Raw genomic sequence first — 21,271 nt, 5'->3', positions numbered from 1 at the left:
CGCATTGAAATATTAAGTATAAATATAAAATAAGATATTTCGTGCATTAAATGTTGATTATAAATGACGTATTAATTATCCATTTCTGTTCAGGTTGTTCTAACACACTGTGTAGTTAGACTGTATTTCCGAGAACTTGACTCATTCACCTAACTAAAATTCAATCATGTTTACAGTGAGTCTGATTAAAATTAAATGTAGCCTATTTTAACTGAATTTTAATGCAAATTAATTTGGTTTAGATTTGTTCAACTTTTTCTTGCAATTAATGCAAATAAATGTGTGTTTAATCGCCATACAACAACATAATATTGAAAGTAGGTTATTCTGTACACAGATGTAAAGTAGCCTACAGTACATTAGGCAACTCCTCTCATAAAGATAGACAATGTCAAATTATGTAGAAAACTGACGCTTGTAGTTGAGTTCATAGGAGCTAGTTATAACATTTCAACAGTATGTTGTACTGGAGTGTAAGCGAGTGAAATTTTGAAGAAAAATAAATTAACCAATGTAAATTTGGACAACTCATTTTTTTTTTAAATCATTTATTTTCCATGTGCTTTGTCATTAGTAAAATAAGTGCACTTTATGAAACAAACTCATAATTAAAATGGTTTAAGTAAATTTAGGTGTAGACATTATTACAAGGTGCATTTTTAAAAAGTGCACTTAAGTGTGTTTATAAATATTGTCATACAAGTGTACTTTCTTTAAGTGAAAATTAACTAGATATTATTACAAAGCGCACTTATTAAAAGTGCACTAAAGTGGGTTTATAAATATTGTCATGGAAGTGTACTTTTTTAAAGTACAAATTAATTAGATATTATTACAAAGTGCGCTTATTATAAGTGTACTAAAGTGTGTTTATAAATATTGTCATGAAAGTGTACTTTTTAAAAATACAAATTAATTAGATATTATTATAAAGTGCACTTATTAAAAGTGCACTAAAGTGTGTTTATAAATATTGTCATGAAAGTGTACTTTTTTAAAGTACAAATTAATTATATATTATTACAAAGTGCACTTATTATAAGTGTACTAAAGTGTGTTTATAAATATTGTCATTAAAGTGTACTTTTTAAAGTATAAATTAATTAGATATTATTTTAAAGTGCACTTATTATAAGTGTACTAAAGTGTGTTTATAAATATCGTCATGAAAGTGTACTTTCCCTTTCGGGGAACTCGAGCTGCGTCGAAACGCTGTGAGAACGCCTCTGCGTTAATGCGTCGTGAAGCGCCTGTAGAACCATTCCATCGGAAAAAAGATCGATCGTCGGCGTGATGACGTCATCGACCGGAAGCTATAAAGAGTCCGTGAAAACAAACAGGAACTAGCTTCTGAGCCTTCAGCAAGCGATCTGTGTGAACCTGTCTGTCTATTTGGTGTTTTTGTCTGTCTATTGAAAGAGATTTTCCACCCTTTTGTTAAATATTACTATTTACAAAAAAAGAGAAAATAAAATAGATAGAAATATGGCGAGTGAAAGCAGTCAGTTTAAGAGGTGTGTTCATCCCTGCCCTCGCTACATCACGGGTGGGGATACACACTCTCTGTGTGTTGCCTGCTTGGGAGCGCAGCATGCCCAGGCAGCCCTCGAGGGGGCTGCTTGCGAGCACTGTGAGAGATTACCGCTGAGAACGCTGCGCTCCCGCCGGGCACTCTTCGAGGAGGGTGCCTCGGCTCGTGTTCCCCGCGGCTCTGGTCCCGCTGCTGCCGAGGCAGAGCGGAGGCTGCAGTCGTGGGGTTCACAATTGGATGTTGCAGAGTGGTTTGAGACGGGCGCTGCCTTATCTCTGCCCTCACCTGCTCCATCCAGCGGCTCTTCTCGGGGCTTGGAAGCACGCATTGCGGTTTCTTCCCCCCCGAGAGAGTCGCCGGTGCTCCAACTATCCAGCTCCGAGGAGGTGGACGTTGAGAGCATCGCGACTGAAGATTCGCCACTTCAGTCCCCTGCGAGTGAGGAGCTCGTTGAGGTTTTGACGCGAGCTGTGGCCAGATTAAATATCGACTGGCCCATTGAGAGATCAGAGGCAGGAAGAAAAAGATCTAGTAAATTAGATGAAAGATTCCTGCCCGCTCGCGCTTCAGAACCTCAGCGACGGGGCCTGCCATTCTTCCATGATTTGCACACCGAGGTGGCAAAATCATGGAGGAGACCGGCATCATACCGTGTGTTCAGCCCTCAGACTTCGGTCTATAGCAACATCATGGGGCTGAAGCACTACGGTTATGGGGCGATGCCAAAGGTAGAAGAGACGCTTGCGAGCCATCTCTCGCCTTCCTCGGCATCGTCCCTGAAGGCCCCGACTTTGCCCACCAGACCATTAAAAACAACGTCGGCACTGGTGGGCAAAGCATACTCGGCGGCAGGTCAGGATGCTGCATGCCTGCATACAATGGCAATAATGCAGGCTTATCAGGCTGACCTGCTTAGGGACCTAGATGGACGTGATGAAGTGGGGGGTGATGTAATCAATGAGCTAAGAACATCAGCTGATCTTGCTCTCCGGGCCACCAAGGAGACGGCATCTGTGGCTCAACCCCACTGAAATCAAGGAGAGGGAGAAAAGCTTCCTGCTTGATGCGCCGCTGTCTCCTGGCGGCCTCTTCGGTGACGCAGTACACACTGTCACCGAGAGGTTCCAGGAGTCAAAGAAACAAGCTGCGGCGCTAAAGCAGTTTCTCCCTCTCCGGGTCCAGGTCCCTGGGGCTGCCGCTGACACCAGGCAGCCCAAGCCGAGTACGAGCTCCGCTCACAGGGTGCAGCAGAAGCAGAGCGTCGCCACCCGAACTCCCCCTCAGCGCGGGGACGAGGGGCGGCGCTCTCAGGCGAGACCTTCGAGGGGCAGGACTGATCTGAGGACAGTCCTGATCACCAAGAAGGCCTCGTCGAAGCGTTCCTGACGCCAGAAGCGTCAGGACGCTGAGGGTGGTTCCCCCCGTAGGGAAACGGTGTTTACCCCTGCCTACGGTACCCGTTTCCCTGCGGCACCCTCTGGGGGCCGCGCTGCCAACCCCGCCGCAATGCCGGGGCGCAGTCGGTCTCCGCGGGCCACCCGAGGGTGGTCCGCGCCCCCTTCGGGGGGCCCCCGAGCAGTCAAGTCAGTCGTTCCCTGCCGGTCCGCCGCTTCAGGGCACTGTGCTTGTTGCTCAAAGTACACCAGAGGCCAGCCTCGAGAGGCTGGTTCCCTTAGTAGATTTTCTAGACGAGTGGAAACGTCTATCAAATATATCTCATTGGGTCCTGCAAATAATAGAAAAGGGGTACGCCATTCAGTTCAAAAGTCGGCCACCTCCTTTCAGCGGTGTCCTACCTACAGAGGTGGGCCCGGAGCAGGCTCTGGTAATGGCACAGGAAGTAGAGACACTCCTGCAAAAAGGGGCTATTGAAAGGGTTCCCCCTCCCAGCAGGGAGTCTGGCTTTTACAGCCGTTACTTCATCGTGCCGAAGAAGGATGGGGGCTTACGCCCGATATTAGATCTGCGACAATTAAATCGCTCGGTGGCCAAGCTCAAATTCAAGATGCTTACACTCAGACAGATTGTATCGCAGATCAAGTCGGAGGATTGGTTTGTCACCATAGACCTCAAAGATGCGTATTTTCATGTCTCTATCCTTCCACATCACAGGAAGTTCCTGAGGTTTGCCTTCGGGGGAGAGGCATACCAATATCGAGTACTTCCCTTCGGTCTAGCACTGTCACCCCGCACGTTCACCAAGTGTGTGGATGCAGCTCTGGCGCCGTTGCGTCTGCAGGGCATCCGCATACTGAACTATATCGACGACTGGCTGATTCTAGCGAATACAGAGCAGATGGCGGTTCAGCATCGAGATGCTGTTCTCGCCCATATGTCGAAGCTGGGGTTGAGGCTGAACGCCAAGAAGAGTGTGCTTTCTCCGGCTCAGAGAACCACTTTTCTAGGTGTGAACTGGGATTCGGTAATTATGTGGGCGCAATTATCGCCAACACGCATAACATCGATCCTGGCAGCAGTCAAAGAACAGAAGCTAGGCCGGGCTGTCACTGTGAAACAGTTCCAGAAACTGTTAGGTCTCATGGCAGCAGCGTCCAACGTGATACCTTTTGGCCTACTGTACATGAGGCCACTGCAGTGGTGGCTCAAAACAAAAGGGTTCTCCCCGAGGGGAAATCCGCTCCGCACGATCAAAGTCATGCGGCGATGCCTACGTGCTCTGGTCATGTGGAAAAACCCGGGGTTTTTATCTCAGGGTCCCGTGTTGGGGGCTCATGTTCGTCGCGTAACGCTAACGACAGACGCCTCTCTCACGGGCTGGGGGGCGACCATGAGTGGTCGCTCGTCCCAGGGTCTATGGCAGGAACATCAGCGGCACTGGCACATAAATCGGCTAGAGATGCTCGCAGTGTTTCTTGCATTGAAACAGTTCCTGCTCGACCTCAGGGGCCACAATGTGTTAGTCAGGTCAGACAACACATCGGTGGTCGCCTACATAAATCACCAGGGGGGTCTGAGGTCCCGTCAGTTGGACAAATTGGCACATCGGATCCTCCTGTGGGCCCAGGGGAAATTGCTGTCAATCAGGGCAGTATATATCCCCGGGGTCCTGAATCAGGAAGCAGACAGCCTGTCGAGGCAGGGGCCGAGGCCCGGGGAATGGAGACTCCACCCAGAGGTGGTGGAGCTCCTGTGGAAGGTTTATGGGAAAGCGGAAATAGACCTATTTGCTTCGGCGGAGAATTCCCACTGCCCGCAGTGGTTTTCTCTGACCCATCCAGCCCCGCTGGGGTTGGATGCCATGGTACAGGAGTGGCCGAGGCTACCCCTGTACGCCTTCCCCCCGATTGTCCTGCTTCCAGGAGTTCTGGAGAGGGTATGCCGGGATGGGGCCCAGGTACTTCTAGTGACTCCGTACTGGCCGACCCGAGTATGGTTTTCGGACCTGATATCTCTCCTGGAAGGCTCTCCGATGGAGATTCCGACCAGGAGGGATCTACTCTCTCAGTCGGGCGGGAGATTCCTGCACCCACGCCCGGAGATGTGGAAACTGTGGGCCTGGCCTCTGAGGGGGCTAGGCTCATAGAGGAAGGTCTCTCGGCCGAGGTCGTAGAGACCATCCTTCACTCCAGAGCTCCGTCCACGAGGAAACTGTACGCTCTGAAATGGAAGCTTTTCTCAGCATGGTGCAGAGAACGCCAGTGGGACCCAGTTAACTGCCCGGTTGGTACAGTGCTGGAGTTTCTGCAGGCAAGGTTCTCGGCAGGGTTAACCCCCTCCACAATAAAGGTGTACGTGGCGGCCTTGGGTGCCTTCCACATCCCTTTGGGTGGAGTGTCTTTGGGAAGACACCCTCTGATTACACGTTTCCTCCGTGGCACTTTAAGGTTGAGGCCTGTTATGCACTCGAGGGTCCCAGCATGGGTCTTAGCCATTGTTTTGCGGGGCTTGTCCGAGCCTCCATTTGAACCCTTGGAGGAGGTTTTGGATAAGTTCCTCACCCTCAAGACTATATTCCTTTTGGCTATTTCATCTCTCAAAAGAATAGGAGATATTCAGTCCCTGTCTGTAGGGCCCTCATGTCTAGAGTTTGCGCCGGGGATGGTGAAAGCCTTTCTACATCCCAGGCCGGGTTATGTCCCCAAGGTTCCTACGAGCCCACGGGGCCCCATTACTCTTCAGGCGTTCTGTCCTCCTCCTTTCACAACGTCAGACCAGGAAAGATTAAATCTGCTGTGCCCTGTTAGAGCACTAGATACTTATGTCCACAGAGCTGCCCTGTGGAGGAAAACTGATCAGCTGTTTGTCTGTTTCGGCCCCCCTAAGAAAGGGGCCCCAGTATCCAAGCAGAGAATGAGCAAGTGGGTGGACGAGGGGCTCACTTGCTTATGAGGCGGCCGGGCAGCCGTCTCCACTGGCTGTCCGGGCGCATTCTACCAGGGGTATGGCTGCTTCTAAAGCACTGTTGTCGGGGGCATCCCTCCATGACATCTGTAACGCGGCCGGTTGGTCGTCTCCATTAACTTTCGTCAGGTTCTACGAACTAGACCTGGCATCTACTTTTGGGGCACCGGTACTCTCGTAACCGTGTGCGCTTTGGCTTCACACATACGAGACACTTGGTCCTATGGCGATGTGGGTATAAGCGTTCTCACAGCGTTTCGACGCAGCTCGAGTTCCCCGAAAGGGAACGTCTCAGGTTACGTATGTAACCCTAGTTCCCTGAGGGAACGAGACGCTGCGTCGCTTTGCCATACTCCGGGCGTGTCCGTGATCACTTACTTCAGGCTTTATCAGAAGTTAGTTCCTGTTTGTTTTCACGGACGCTTTATAGCTTCCGGTCGATGACGTCATCACGCCGACGATCGATCTTTTTTCCGATGGAATGGTTCTACAGGCGCTTCACGACGCATTAACGCAGAGGCGTTCTCACAGCGTTTCGACGCAGCGTCTCGTTCCCTCAGGGAACTAGGGTTACATACGTAACCTGAGACGTTTTTAAAGTACAAATTAATTATATATTATTACAAAGTACACTTATTATAAGTACACTAAAGTGTGTTTATAAATATCGTCATGAAAGTGTACTTTGTTAAAGTACAAATTAATTAGATATTATTATAAAGTGCACTTATTAAATGTGCACTAAAATGTGTTTATAAATATCGTCATGAAATTGTACTTTGTTAAAGTACAAATTAATTATATATTATTACAAAGTACACTTATTATAAGTGCACTAAAGTGTGTTTATAAATATTGTCATGAAAGTGTACTTTTTAAAAATACAAATTCATTTGATATTATTACAAAGTGAATTTTAAAAAAGTGTACTTAAGTGTGTTTAGAAATATTGTCATTAAAGTGTATTCTCTTTAAGTACACTTAAGTGGCACTTAATTTTAATTATATCATATTATCTACAAGTGCAGTTTTTAAAAAATATACTCTAAATATATTAAGTGCACAAAAAATACACTTTCAATACAATTAAGCACACTTCTTTTTCACAAGGGAATCTAAAAAAAGAAAAAAGAACATTCAGGTTGTCTTGAACCAGCAGCCATATCACCCTGTAGCCCAAGACTGGTTTCCCACGGAAGCTAAGCAGGGCTGAGCCTGGTCAGTGCCTGGATGGGAGACCTCCTGGGAAAAATGTCTCTGGTTATGAAAATAACCCATGTTCACTGAGAGGGAACGAGACACTGTGTCATCGTAGATGACACTTCGGGGAACGCCTTTAGCGTGACGCCACTGAAGCTTGAATGAAAAAAGGCCAATCCTGATTGGTGTTGCGTCATGACGTAGCGAGTGATGGCATACCCGGAAGGTACAAAGGGAAAAAAGGAGCATGTAGAGGGATAGATACGTTCATTCTCTTACGAAATCCTTCATTACAACATTTTCTGATGTGTAGTTGTTGAAATATCATACCCAGAACATGCCTTCCCATGCAACTGTATGTGCCGACAAAGCATTCTGGAGGTGGCATTATTTTATTATTTCAAAAGTTCTCAAAAAAACGAGCACATAGAGGGATAGATAAGTTCATTCTCTAACGAATTCCTGCATTACAACATTTTCTGATGTGTAATTGTTGAAATATCATACCCTGAACATGCCTTCCCATGCAACTGTATGTGCCGACAAAGCATCCTGGAGGTGGCATTATTTTATTATTTCAACAGTTCTCAAAAAAACGAGCACATAGAGGGATAGATAAGTTCATTCTCTAACAAAATCCTTTATTACAACATTTTCTGATGTGTAAATGTTGAAATATCATACCCAGAACATGCCTTCCCATGCAACTGTTTGTGCCGACAAAGCATCCTAGAGGTGTCATTATTTTATTATATCAAAAGTTCTCAAAAAACGAGCACGTAGAGGGATAGATAAGTTCATTCTCTAAAGAAATCCTGCTTTAGAACTTTTTCTGATGGGTAATTGTTAAAATATCATACCCAGAAAATGCCTTCCCATGCAACTGTTTGTGCCGACAAAGCATCCTGGAGGTGTCATTATTTTATTATATCAAAAGTTCTCAAAAAACGAGCACGTAGAGGGATAGATAAGTTCATTCTTTAACAAAATCCTTTATTACAACATTTTCTGATCTGTAATTGTTGAAATATCATACCCAGAACATGCCTTCCCATGCAACTGTATGTGCCGACAAAGCATCCTGGAGGTGTCATTATTTTGTTATTTCAAAAGTTCTCAAAAAACAAGCACGTAGAGGGATAGGTAAGTTCATTCTTTAACAATATCCTTTATTACAACATTTTCTGGGTATGATTTTTCAACAATTACACATCAAACAATGTTGTAATGAAGGATTTCGTTAGAGAATGAACTTATCTATCACTCCGTATAACCCCTTGGTCTTCAGCCATCACTGCAGGGGTCTCATGTGGAGCAGGCCGAGCGGAATCATGCTGGACGCTGCTGCCATGAGACCCAGCAGTCTCTGGAACTGCTTGACAGTGAGGGTGCGGCCTAGCTTCACTCTGGAGACTTCTGCCAGTATAGTCTCGATACGCGCGGGAGACATTTGTGCCCGCATCGTTACCGAGTCCCATACTACTCCCAGGAACGTCGTCCTCTGGGAGGGCGTCAACACACTTTTCTTTGTGTTGAGTCTCACCCCCAAGCACCTCATATTATGGGCTAGAATGGCATCTCGATGCCGAACCACCATACCGTACGACCTGGCCAGGATAAGCCAGTCATCGATATAATTGAGTACACTGATGCCCTGGAGTCTTAACATAGCCTGAGCTGCATCCATGCACTTTGTGAAGGTGCGAGGTGAAAGAGCTAGGCCGAAGGGAAGAACCCGATATTGGTACGCTTCGCCCCCGAAAGCGAACCTCAGGAACTGCCTGTGACTGTGAAGGATGGAGATATGGAAATATGCATCCTTTAGATCTATCGTGACGAACCAGTCCTCGAACTGGATCTGACTCACGATGGCTGGGATAATGAGCATCTTGAACCTGAATCTCCTAAGAGACCGGTTCAGATACCTGAGATCTGATAGGAATTCTAGATTGCTTCTTTTGCCAAGCTCCCTCAGGAGGGGCGCGAAAAGCAACGCTCTGCTTTTGCACCTCTCGGTGCGAGGAGCTTGGTGCCGGCTGAGACTGCCCACTCGAGGCAGTCTTGCTAGAGGAGCCCCAGCGGCGAGGGAGGAACTGACTGAAGGCGGCCGCCGGTTTCTTCACCTCCTGAAACCTTTCGACAACGGTACTCACAGCGCCGCCGAAGAGGCCAGAAGGCAAAACCAGGGAATCAAGGAGAAAGTGTCTATCTCTCTCCCTGATTCCTGGCAGATTGAGCCAGAGATCCCTCTCTGCACACACCATACCAGCCATAGAGCGGTCGATAGCACAGCCCATCTCTGGTGATACGGAGAGACAAATCTGTTGCATTCCTCAGTTCTGTAATATCTTCTGGATAGGGTCCCTCGTCTTCATCTAGCTCCTTCAGCAAGTCTGCTTGGTAGGCCTGCAAAACCGCTAGAGTGTGCAGACACCCACCAGCATGACCAGCCGCACCATATGCTCAACCCACCAGCTTTGCTGTTTCTCGGCATGGTTTCAAGGGCAACGCCGGGGCCTTTAATGAAGCAGCGGTCTCGGGTGAGAGGTGGCCCGCGAGCGCCTCTTCAACCCGTGGCAACGCTACATAGACGCTACTACTTTTTAGCCGCTCCCAGAACATTAGCAAAATCTAGCACTGGGGGTGTAGTTAAGCGGGCTGAAAAGGGCTTTTCCCATGCTCTACACAACTCGTTGTGTAGATCGGGGAAAAAAGGAAGACCCCGGCGGGGAGGCTGTGCTCGATGCTTGAAAAAGTGTTCATCCAGCTTATTTGGCAGCTGGATGTCCACTTTTTCCTGGTGGTGGGAGAATCTCTGAATCGTCAGATGAGGAAGATGCTTCAACAGTCCCTAATCCCGCTGACAGATCCATCTGCAAGCCCCACGATCTGCAGCGCCGCGCTGCCTCAGCAACCGCGGGCCCAGAACCGTGAGGCTCACGAGGCTGGCCGGCTCATCGAACGCGGCCAGCCACGAGCGCAGCACTCTCAACGGCAGCTTATCGCACTCACCACAGGCCACCCCCTTGAGAATGGCCCGGGTGTGCTGCACACCGAGGCACTGCACACAGAGCTGGTGTGTGTGTGTGTCTGTGCCTGAAATGAAATGCGGACAGGAAGGCACACACCGTCTGAACTGCTCACTCGTCATCTAATAATCTAATATTGAGAAGCCCTACGGGACAAATAACACCAAATAGACGACAAACACAGAGCACTAACGCCGAAGAGCAAAACGCTAACGCTGCTTAGTACTGGCGTCCCTTTGTACCTTCCGGATATGCCGTCACTCGCTACATCATGACGCAACACCAATCAGGATTGGTCTTTTTTCATTCAAGCTTCAGTGGCGTAACGCTAAGGGCGTTCCCCGAAGTGTCATCAACGATGACGCATTGCAAGTTCCCTCGATAATGGGAACCAGGTTGCTGCTGGTAGAGGTGTTAGTGAGGCCAGCAGGGGGTGCTCACCCTGTGGTCTGTGTGGGTCCTAACACCCCAGTATAGTGATAGGGACACTGTACTGTCAAAGAGCACCATCTTTCGGATGAGACGTTAAACTGAGGTACCAACTCTCTGTGGTCGTTAATAATCCCAGGATGTCCTTCTATAAAGTGTAGGGGTGTGACCCCGGCATTCTGGCCAAATTTGCCCAACGGCCCCTGTCCATCATGGCCTCCTAATAATCCCCATATAATGATTGGCTTAATCACACTCTTAGTCTCCTCTCCACCAATCAGCTGGTGTGTGGTAAGCATTCTGGCGCAATATGGCTGGCGTCGCATCATCCAGGAGGGTGCTGCACATTGGTGGTGGTTGAGGAGATTCCCCCTTCTATAGGGAATTTGAGTTCCTAGAAAAGCGCTATATAAATGTAACAAACAAATTATTAATTATTATACCTTACACCTATATAAATCTAATCTTTAATATATGCTAATTTAACAGAGTTCACAAAATTAACGAAAGCAAAAATTCAAGATGCATTTATTCAGCAGCTCATTTCAAATTCAAAGACCGCAATTATGAGAAAGAGTGACCTAAGCACTGTAAGATCAGTCTCATTAATTTTTATTGAAGATGATTTTGTTTTTGAGCATGTAAGACTTTTAAAGCTTATTTAAGTTTAATTTACAGCCATTTGCATTGGCTTGCTTTACAGGGCTCTAGGCAGGATTTTTGTTGGGAAAGTCAGGGGAGAGACACACTTCGATTAGACTGGATAAACACATGCAAGCATCTTAATTGTTAAGAAATGAAACAAAATAAATGTATAAATAATGAATACATTTATAAATAAATAGCTATATTTTATTTATTTATTTAGGTGATTTGTCTGTTCTAGAGACGTGATAACTTTTCAATAAAGCTCTAATTGGTTTCCTTTGGAAATATGTTTCAAATTCACATCTGAAATCGGAAAAAAAATCAAGAAATCGTGATCAATCAATCAATCAATCAACTTTATTTATATAGCGCTTTTGCAATCACGATTGTGTCAAAGCAGCTTCACAGTGTCAAACAGGATAATATTGCAACAAAATTAGATTTGGCTGTACAGTTGTACTGGAGAAAACAGTGATGTTATCAGCTTATTTAAATTTATCATATAGCGATAATGTTGGCATATCAGTATTATAGTTTATAGAATTAAATAAAATCTAATTCATACATTTTATTTGTATAATTAGTTGAATAACTTTAATCATAATTTTAGTGTCCCCAACTGAGCAAGCCAAGCCAAAGGCGACAGTGGCAAGGAACCAAAACTCCATCAGGGCATGATGGAGAAAAATAAACCTTGGGAGAAACCAGACTCAGTCGGGGTGAGTTCTCCTCTGGCCTATTAACACACAGTGTAAGATTATTATTCTGGCAACCTTAAAGGTCAGAAATCATATTAGATTGGAATATTCAAAATTTCAGGGTATCACGGAAGAGATGGATTTATTTAGGATGATGCGTCGATTACACAAGAGTATGAATACATGAAAGATCGGAATTATTGTGCCGGAGACGGCTTTTGAGCATGTCGTGCCGGTGAGGCAAAAATTCGGAGGAGACACCAATTGACACAGGGTGCAGCAGACACTCCAGGATGCATTCGTCATGTCCAGGCAGGTCCACCATCCGATCCGGACAGGGCCCAGATCCGGGATAAACCTCGGGATAAACAGAGAAACTAACATTAGTGTAGATGCCACTCTTTTTATGATGTAATGAGTACATCAGGTGTTATGGGAAGTGTTCTCGGTTCCGGCTGACCTAGTTAATGCAGCCTAACAATCAGTCAATTGATTTGAATAATGAAAGTTAAAAATGTTCTATGTGTATGCCATAGTAAAGAGATGTGTTTTTAGTCTAGATTTAAACTGACAGAGTGTGTCTGCTTCCCGAACAATGCTAGGAAGACTTTAGAGTCAGGAGCTTAATAGGAAAAGGATCGACTGCCTAAAGTGGATTTAGATATTCTAGGTATTATCAACTGGCCAGAGTTTTGAGACCGCAATAGACGTGATGGAGTATAATGTGTTAAAAGTGCGCTTAAGTACCGGGGAGCTAAATCATTTAGTGCTTTGTAAGTAATAAGCAAAATGTACTGTATGCAATGTTTAATAGGGAGCCAGTGCAGTGTTGACAGAACTGGACTAATATGATCATACTTCCTGGTTCTAGTAAGAACTCTAGCTGCTGCATTTTGGACTAGCTGTAGTTTGTTTATTAAGTGAGCAGGGCAACCACCCAGTAGAGCATTACAATAATCTACCCTTGAGCTCATGAACGCATGTACTAACTGTTCAGCATTTTGCATTGAAAGCATGTGCTGTAATTTAGATATATTTTTAAGATGATAGAATGCGGTTTTACAGATGCTAGAAACGTGGCTTTCAAATGAAAGATTGGTATCAAAGAGCACACCTAGGTTCCTTACTGACGACGAGGGCTTGACAGAGCAGTCATCAAGTGTTAGACAGTATTCTCGGTTGCTACTTGTGGAGCTTCTCTCTCCAATAATTAAAAATTCAGTTTTATCTGAATTAAGTTGCAGGAAATTACTATTCATTGGTATTGGTAGGTTTCGTCAGGGCGTGAGGAAATATAGAGCTGAGTATCGTCAGCATAACAATGAAAACTAACGCCATGCTTCCTAATGATATCTCCCAGTGGTAGCATATACAGGGTGAAAAGCAACGGTCCTAACACTGAGCGTTGCGGTACCCCATGCTGAACTTACGATCGGTGTGACATCTCTTCATTTACTGCTACAAACTGATAACGGTCAGATAAGTACGATTGAAACCATGCGAAAGCAGTTCCACTAATGCCAACATAGTTTTCGATTCTATTCAGAAGAATATTGTGATCGATAGTATCGAATGCAGCGCTAAGATCGAGTAACACTAATAGAGAGATACAACCACGATCAGATGATAAGAGTAAATCATTTGTAACTCTAATTAGAGCAGTCTCAGTACTATGATACGGTCTAAATCCTGACTGGAAATCCTCACATATACCATTTCTTTCTAAAAAAGGAACATAATTGTAAAGACACAGCCTTTTCTAGTATTTTTGATAGAAACGGTAGATTCGAGATTGGCCTGTAATTGACTAATTCTTTAGGATCAAGTTGCGTTTTTTTAATAAGTGGTTTAATTATAGCCAACTTAAAAGTTTTCGGTACATATCCTAATGTCAAGGATGAAGGATTAAGGATTAAGGATATTAACCAGAGGATCTATGACCTCTGGAAGTATCTCTTTTAATAGCCTAGTCGGTATAGGGTCAAGCATACATGTTGTTGATTTTGATGATTTAACAACTTTAGCCAATTCTTCTCCTCCTATAGTAGTGAATGAGTGTAATTTTTCCTCAGTGACACTACAATGCTCTGTCTGAAGTGATAATGTAGTAGACGGCTGCATGGTTATAATTTTATTCCTAATATTATCAATCTTACTAGTAAAGAAGTTCATAAAGTCATTACTGCTGTGTTGTTTATAAACATCAGAAGTTGAAGCTTTATTTTTTGATAATTTAGCCACTGTATCGAATAAATACTTAGGGTTGTGTTTGTTTTCTTCTAAAAGAGTTGAAAAATAAGCAGATCTAGCAGTTTTTATGGTGATAGTTTTTTGTTGTCCATATCGGCCAGCCCTAAAATTGAATAGGAGAAGCAGGAACGACAACAAAAGCAGGACGTCTGAATAATATGTACTGTAACTTATATATACTTAGCGGCTTATCCTGCTTGTGAGTTTTAAAACATTTGTGTGTGTTTGCTCGTGGATTATGAGGACATCCTTTGGTTTATGGACTATTGTATGTGATTTAATGTTAGCAAACAGAATGGTTTTCCACATCAGACTAGTGCATATTTACATAGAAAAACTATAGAAAAGTAGCACTTGTGAATGAATGAGTCGATAGCTAACAACACAAAGACATTTGAAGCAGTTTTACTCACCGCCAGCTTCCAACATACGTGAACCTTAATCACTGGAACAACTCTGTCTTTTAGCATTAGATGAGCTACAAATCCAGAGTTGAATTCTACCTTGTTTATAAACCATCATCTTCGAAATGCGGGGAACAAACAAAAATACTTGCACAACTCCGTTGCTACTCCGACGAAAAAAATCCCATCCATTGTCCCATTAATGCTGGGTTCTTTGGGAAGCTGTACAACCAAAAACCCTGACAACCAAAAACACACTTCTTTGGTGACTTTTGATTTTGTGAAGCCGAACTTGAAGTGAACTTCCCTAAAATTTTTGCTCTCTCGCTCTAGTCGCATTTGCGCATTCCAGGACAGGAGCCATACAACGACATCCCGCCATATCTGTCGTCAGAAAAAAACTTTCTGAAACTTGAAGATGTGAAACCGGAAGGAGTATTTTTGGTACAGAAATACTCAATCAACCTTTTTTTTTTTTTACTTTATCCATGTTTAGGATGGGAATCCAAGTCATTACCAGTGTAAATATCTCAGTATGCATGAAACAGCATTTCACCCAGGCTTTAATAATAATAAACGCATTTATTGGGTATAGGTGTAGGGAGGGATTTTATTGTCCCAATAATGGCGGCATCCATGTAATAATTGTAATAAATATATTCATTTACACTGTTATTATTGCATACTTTTAATTACTGTTTTATACATTGCAAAGAACTGCTACTTTTAAATAGTGCAAATAGAATATATCACTATTTTCACTTCAATAAATAGGCTCTGCAGCTATTTGAATTTAGTGTAATTATCATCTATCACTAAGAAAATGTGTTATTTTCACTTAGTGTAAATAAAATCTAGTTGCTATTAACACGGTGTAAAAAGCATCTATCACTCTTTGGCCTGAATATGTTTCTTAGTACAAATAGCTGCTGCCAAAAAAGATGTGATAGGGAAAGCTCTGGCTTCATGTGGATGTGGCCTTACAATGAAAGTAAATGTTGCCAGTTTTTAGAGGATTTTAAAGCAGAAATATGAAGCTTATAGTTTTATCAAAGCCCTTACTATTATAACAACTGAGCCAAACTGAGCCTGATGAGTGTGTAAACCCAAGTCCTAGGATTGTTTATTAAACCTGGAGAACATAACAGATTGAGCAGGAATTGCGGTTTTAAAACTGACATAGATGTAGAAGATGATACAATGGTATTGCAGGTAAATGGATGGTACAGTGGTAAACATATGTCTCACAATGGGGATCCACAAGTGAATGGTGTAGAGAACACTACAGAAGATTAGTGCAAACAGAGAGTCTTGTTTGTAAGACTAGTCAAAAGACGGGCAGCTCTCGTCCTGGAGGGCCAATGTCCTGAGAGTTTATTTTGTATCTATAATCAAACACGCATGAAAAACCTAACCTATGTCTTTGGAATGGCTTGAAAATCACAGGCAGATGTGTTTGATTAGGGATGGAACTACACTTTGAAGGGCAGTGTCCCTCCAGTACCAAAGTCCCCCATCGCTGGACAATGAGGTTGAGTATGTGGTCAGTATATGTATGTAGATCTTGATGAGCTGGTTAATTGTGAAAAGGTGAACGTGGTCCAAAGTCCAGGGAGAGAGAGCGGAGAGTAGAGCCCTCATTCACTACTCCACTAATAGTCCACCTGAAAGAGTGAAAATAAGTGAGTGAATTCGGACACTGGGTCGTCAGAAGGAAAGCTGCATTTGCATCATTTGTGCTTGCTGTTTAATAATCATTTGAATCTTAGCAAACTGGCAGCCCCAAAAAATATTTTTCTTGTACTCTGTCATGAAAACCAGCACGTAAAAAATTTAATTAAACTATTTAGTAATAAATTAAACAGGAAATTATACCTGTAAGGTATTAAGCAGCCGTTTGGGAAATGGATGGATGATTCAGCTGTGGGTGCCATCTTCAGAGTCAGACGTGGGAATTCATTAAGGGTGTGACTATGTGCATTATGGGTATTCTCTAACCATTGACCATACATTGGTTGAACACTTACATTGCGAACACTTACATTCCAAAAAGGCGCTCTGGAGGCCCAGAGCTCCTGATATAAAGTTTGACCATGTCCCTGAGGAGCAGAATGATTGGGATAATTGTGAATGTCACCTTTTAGGGAGTGGGCCAGGATTGAATGACTTTTCAGCGTCCATCAGTCAAAAATAAATTAACTTTCACTGTTGTTAGTTGTACTCAAATAATCATAATAAAAAAAAAAAAACTCATTTAACTACATGAAATTAAATTTACTGAGTTTCTACTAAAAGTGAGTATTGTCAGCTTTACTTAATAAGTATTTATTTGGTCAACTTATAATTGTTGAGTGAAACGAACAAACTGGGCAGGACATCTGTAGTTCCCACCATGCTTTGCAAGGGACTGCATTATGAGAGTACATCTAGGGATTAAAGTGTTGTTTTATGTGTTTTTCAGAAAAGAAAAATATGTTGTCAGTTTATGTTAGTGTTAAATGTTCAGTTATGCTAAAGATTTAAGTTTTTGTAAATTTGTGGTTAACTTTATGCAGAAGAGTGGTGTCTGTGTTTAGGCTGTGGGCACTCATCTACACACATTTGTCCAAAGAAAAAAAAAAAAAACTCAAAATAGTTGTGTGGAACCACTTAATGCTGCTCTTTTAAAATAAAAGTCATTTTTTTAGTATAGATGCTGAAGAGACCAATAATGCATTCTAGGAATCCACATTTGTCCTTCTGCAGTTTAAATTTACTTTATCGTTCGATGGTTGAGGGGTGAAGAGAATAACCTAATTGTATTAAGTTTTTAAAAATATGTATTATTGCTTGAGTATTTTGGCCTCATACAGTAAGTGCCTCGCTGTAACCCATATTTTTGTAATGAAAAGGAGGGACAATTTGAAATTTATGTATTTCACATGTATTGAACATTGTGCAACTAAAGTTGTTGATTGACCTTAACTAAACCCAGAATACTCTTTTAAAATTACATAGAATATTGGAGCTGACATTTGTTGTAGTATTGTAGTGCCATAAAAAACCCTGCAGATTATAGTAGACTCATATATTTTACACTATTTTATGTTTTCTTTCTGTTTTCTACAACAGGAGCAGTATGTTTACCTCCACCAGTGTGCATATGACATAATTCGATCAAGAACCGGAACCAACGTGGATTTAATTTACCGGAACACAGACGCAATCTATCAGAATATAAAATATATGAAATCATAGGATGGCCTCAAGATGGCCCTCATTAAACAAGCAGAGCATTTTTAAAGAACATTTTATGTTTGCTTTCAAAATAATGAAATGCCCACTTTACATATAGTTTAATCCAATTTATCTTCTTGCACGATTCTGAAAAAAAAATGTAAAAGATTACACTGGAACTGGAAAGAATACAACATTTTATAATTATGTGTAAGTAATTGTATCTATAATATTTGAATCAAGATATCTTTATTTTTTTAATGGCAAGTCCAAAATTAATATTTGTATCATTTTACATGTTATATTTACTGCAATATCAAACCCCTGTAGATTTCAATACTGCCATGTTTGTATTTGCTAATAGAGGCCTTTGTGAAATCCCATGTTTTATCAAATGTTTATCTCTTTAAAGGTGCCCTAAAATGAGTTGAAACAATATGTTAAATTATTCTCTGATATCTACATAGAGGGTATGTGGCTTATTTAAGGGCAAAATTGTCCAGATACAGTTTTACAGGTCCATTTACAACCCTAGAAATTGTCCCTAGGATGTAATGCTCTGTTTTTGCCTTATTTGGAAGAGTCATGAATATTAATGTTGAGCTCTGCTCTGCTCTGCTCTGCTCTGCTTATTTCACCAGCTCACACAAGTGCAGTTGTTCAGTTGTTTAGCGAAGCAGCTCGTGAGTCCTGACAGAACACAGACTGACTGAATGACACTTTAAGCAGAACATCTCAAACGGAGATTGCTAAAATGCAGCCTACTTGTTTATTGGTGTTATCAGATCATCTGCACGTGAGAGAGAGCTTGCGTGCATATGGTTGCTAGATTGTACATGTTTAGCTAAAACACCGGATAGTATACATGTTCTTTTCACAGAAAAGCTCTGTTTGGAGGATTTAAATTACTGAAATCTGGCAACCGCATGAACGCTATTCATTCCCTCAGACAAAGCCAAAACCAGTGATTTTAGACTTGTCTTTTTTCGTCAACGATATTGCTTGTTTATAAAATGTTAGTCACAATGTAGGCTACGCAGTGACTGTGACGTACTCTGAAATACATGCATGCAAAAACATAATTAAGTTCTCAAAAATATAAATATATATATTTTTACAAAATGAATAGCCTTGTCAAATGACTATCGTTTTTACTTATATGGTGGAAAAGGTGACGTTTGCTTGAAGGATTAAGTAAAGGATCTGTATGCAAATTATCTACGGTTGTATTTTGTAATACAAAATAATATTAACCTTTGTCATTAGACACACTATTTAGTTTTGTATGGTACTTGGTGTTCCTGTTGTTACTGTACTAGCATCTTGCATTATCTAGAAAATACTGTCTCTCTATGTTTAAAAAAATTACATGTTAATGTTAAATTGACACTTTCAATTTAATCAGAAATTGTTTAAACAGTCAATAAGTGGATAAAATTGCTACTTACTGCTTGCAGGAATACAGTTGTAATTGCCGCTTTCTTCAGTTTAAGACGCTGAGTGAAGCTTGCTTGAAATGGGCCGAACAAACGAATGATCATGAATTAAATTGTTGCGGTATCCGATTATAAAGATTAACCATGACTGTTGACATTTTTTATCTGTGGGAAGGGTAGAAAAGTCCTCACGTCTCCTGCACAGCCTGGAACAGTTTGTCCATGAGAGCTGCCGTTTTCGCTATCCCTCAAGTGTCGCTTGTTTACCTGCAGTCCTGATGATTCGGCTCTGTCAGTTCTGCCTGATAATGAACATGTTCGGCCATATGCAAATGTTGGGGGCGTACATATAAATGATCCCCAACGTCCCCAGCGTCACGGTTGGCGTTATGTTGAGAATCATTTATTTTTCTGTGGTGTTTTTCATGCACAAGATTTACATAAGAAGTAGGAGGCAATGGTATTTGAGACTCATAGTATGTGATGTCCATGTACTGAACTCTTATTATTTCACTATGGCAAGGTTAATTAAATTTTTCATTCTAGGGCACCTTTAATGTTATTAGGAGGGATATGTCTTACATTATTTAAAGGTTTCATTGCATGGATTTTTGTATTATTTGATGTTTCCTGAGGTGTACTTATATTGTTAGCATGGTTTTTTCATCAAAAAATCTATGTTATTTCTCTCACAAAATGCTTTCACCACAACTAACAGCAAACACGACATCGACATGAATACAGTAGGAGCTTCTGTTGTGCAGTTTAACAACGTCATTAAAACGACAGTGTGCACTGAAGATATACGTGTGATTGACCGATCAGAACATTCTCTACTAATTCTCTGTGTGGGCAAAGCAGAGGAAGGAGAGGAAACCTTTCCTGGTGTGACATCATAAGAGGAGAATTCAAGATCAGATAGTCTGAGCTCTCATTTTCTCAAAGGCAGAGAAAGACAGCCAGAATCATAATTTCTAGCCACTTGGGGACAATATTCAGGCTAGGGGAACTCATATTACAGTTTTTTGCAGTCGCTAACAAGCGTTTGTCCAATCAGCTGTCACATTTTCAAAACTCTAAACACAATTAGCACAGCATCATTTTTTGTGGCCATACAATTCACACATTTCATGTCGTTTTTACAAAACATGCAGTCAGTGAACACATATCTCAGCTAATAATAATTCTATTCTCACTTGACATGTCAATATGTCAATAAGGTCATACAGTAATGCATATGTAGAATGTTTTGTCCCTCTAAAGAATACAACGTCTTCCACCCTCTGGGAGAATAGGAAAGCTCTTAAATAATGAAATTTCAAAAAATCTAGCTAAAATTGTGGAGGACTATGAGATTGTTGACAATGTTGATAGCATTAGCCTCACAACCATTACGCGGACATTGTCCAAACACAGAGTGCGGATGAAGCAGCTCTACACTGTTCCTCTCAAAGATGCATGGAGATGGAAGGTTTATGACCATCAGCCACATGACCAGATGTCCCTCCTTGAAGCCTTGGATGCTGGCTGCAGGGACATCACAGTTCGTAATTGCCAAGGGTGGATCCGACATACCAAGTGTTTTTATCCCAGGTGCATCGTCTTGGATAATATCAGATGTGATTTTGATTAAAACATGTGGCCTAACCTTGAAGATCGCAGAGATTAGATACAGTAATTTTGCTGTACTCTGGGCTTTTTGCTGTTGTTTTTTTGTTTCTAATGCTCTTGTGTGTTTCATGGATATTTTGTTCACTGTAATCAATACTGTAAAACTTTTTCTGTTCTATCATAACGTGTATCTACTGTACCTCCTGCATTAAAGAGTAAAGAAAAAAAAACTGAATTGCTTTTTATTGTAATGCTTTTGAATGTGAACACTGTACCTGCGAACATACAAAAAATTTAGTGTAAAAACGGTGGATTGCATGTTTTGCATGCAAATACCGGTAAAACTGAAACATAAAAGTCTATGGAGTTTTCGTAATGTTAACAATAGCCAGTATTTTGAGACCCGAGGTATGCATTTAAGGGTTAATATGTTGTATGGCGAACTCACTGCTTACAA

At 42.2% G+C, this 21,271-nt stretch overlaps 1 protein-coding gene across 1 annotated transcript in view; it reads left to right on the top strand.

Moving 5' to 3' along the window:
* The window catches only part of ptprjb.1 (protein tyrosine phosphatase receptor type Jb, tandem duplicate 1), a 103,283-nt gene extending 82,248 nt beyond the window's left edge, over positions 1-21,035 (top strand). The window contains exon 19 of the mRNA XM_067436582.1: positions 17,663-21,035. Within this exon, the coding sequence (XP_067292683.1) occupies positions 17,663-17,788 (126 nt within the window). The 3' untranslated portion in view covers positions 17,789-21,035. The remainder of the gene's footprint in view (positions 1-17,662) is intronic.
* Positions 21,036-21,271: the final 236 nt, after the last annotated feature.

This window comes from Pseudorasbora parva, chromosome 25 (assembly GCF_024679245.1).
Source record: "Pseudorasbora parva isolate DD20220531a chromosome 25, ASM2467924v1, whole genome shotgun sequence".
Classification (NCBI taxonomy): Eukaryota; Metazoa; Chordata; class Actinopteri; order Cypriniformes; family Gobionidae; genus Pseudorasbora; species Pseudorasbora parva.
Note: the sequence above shows the minus strand (reverse complement) of the source record. Positions and strands in the feature narration are given on the sequence as shown.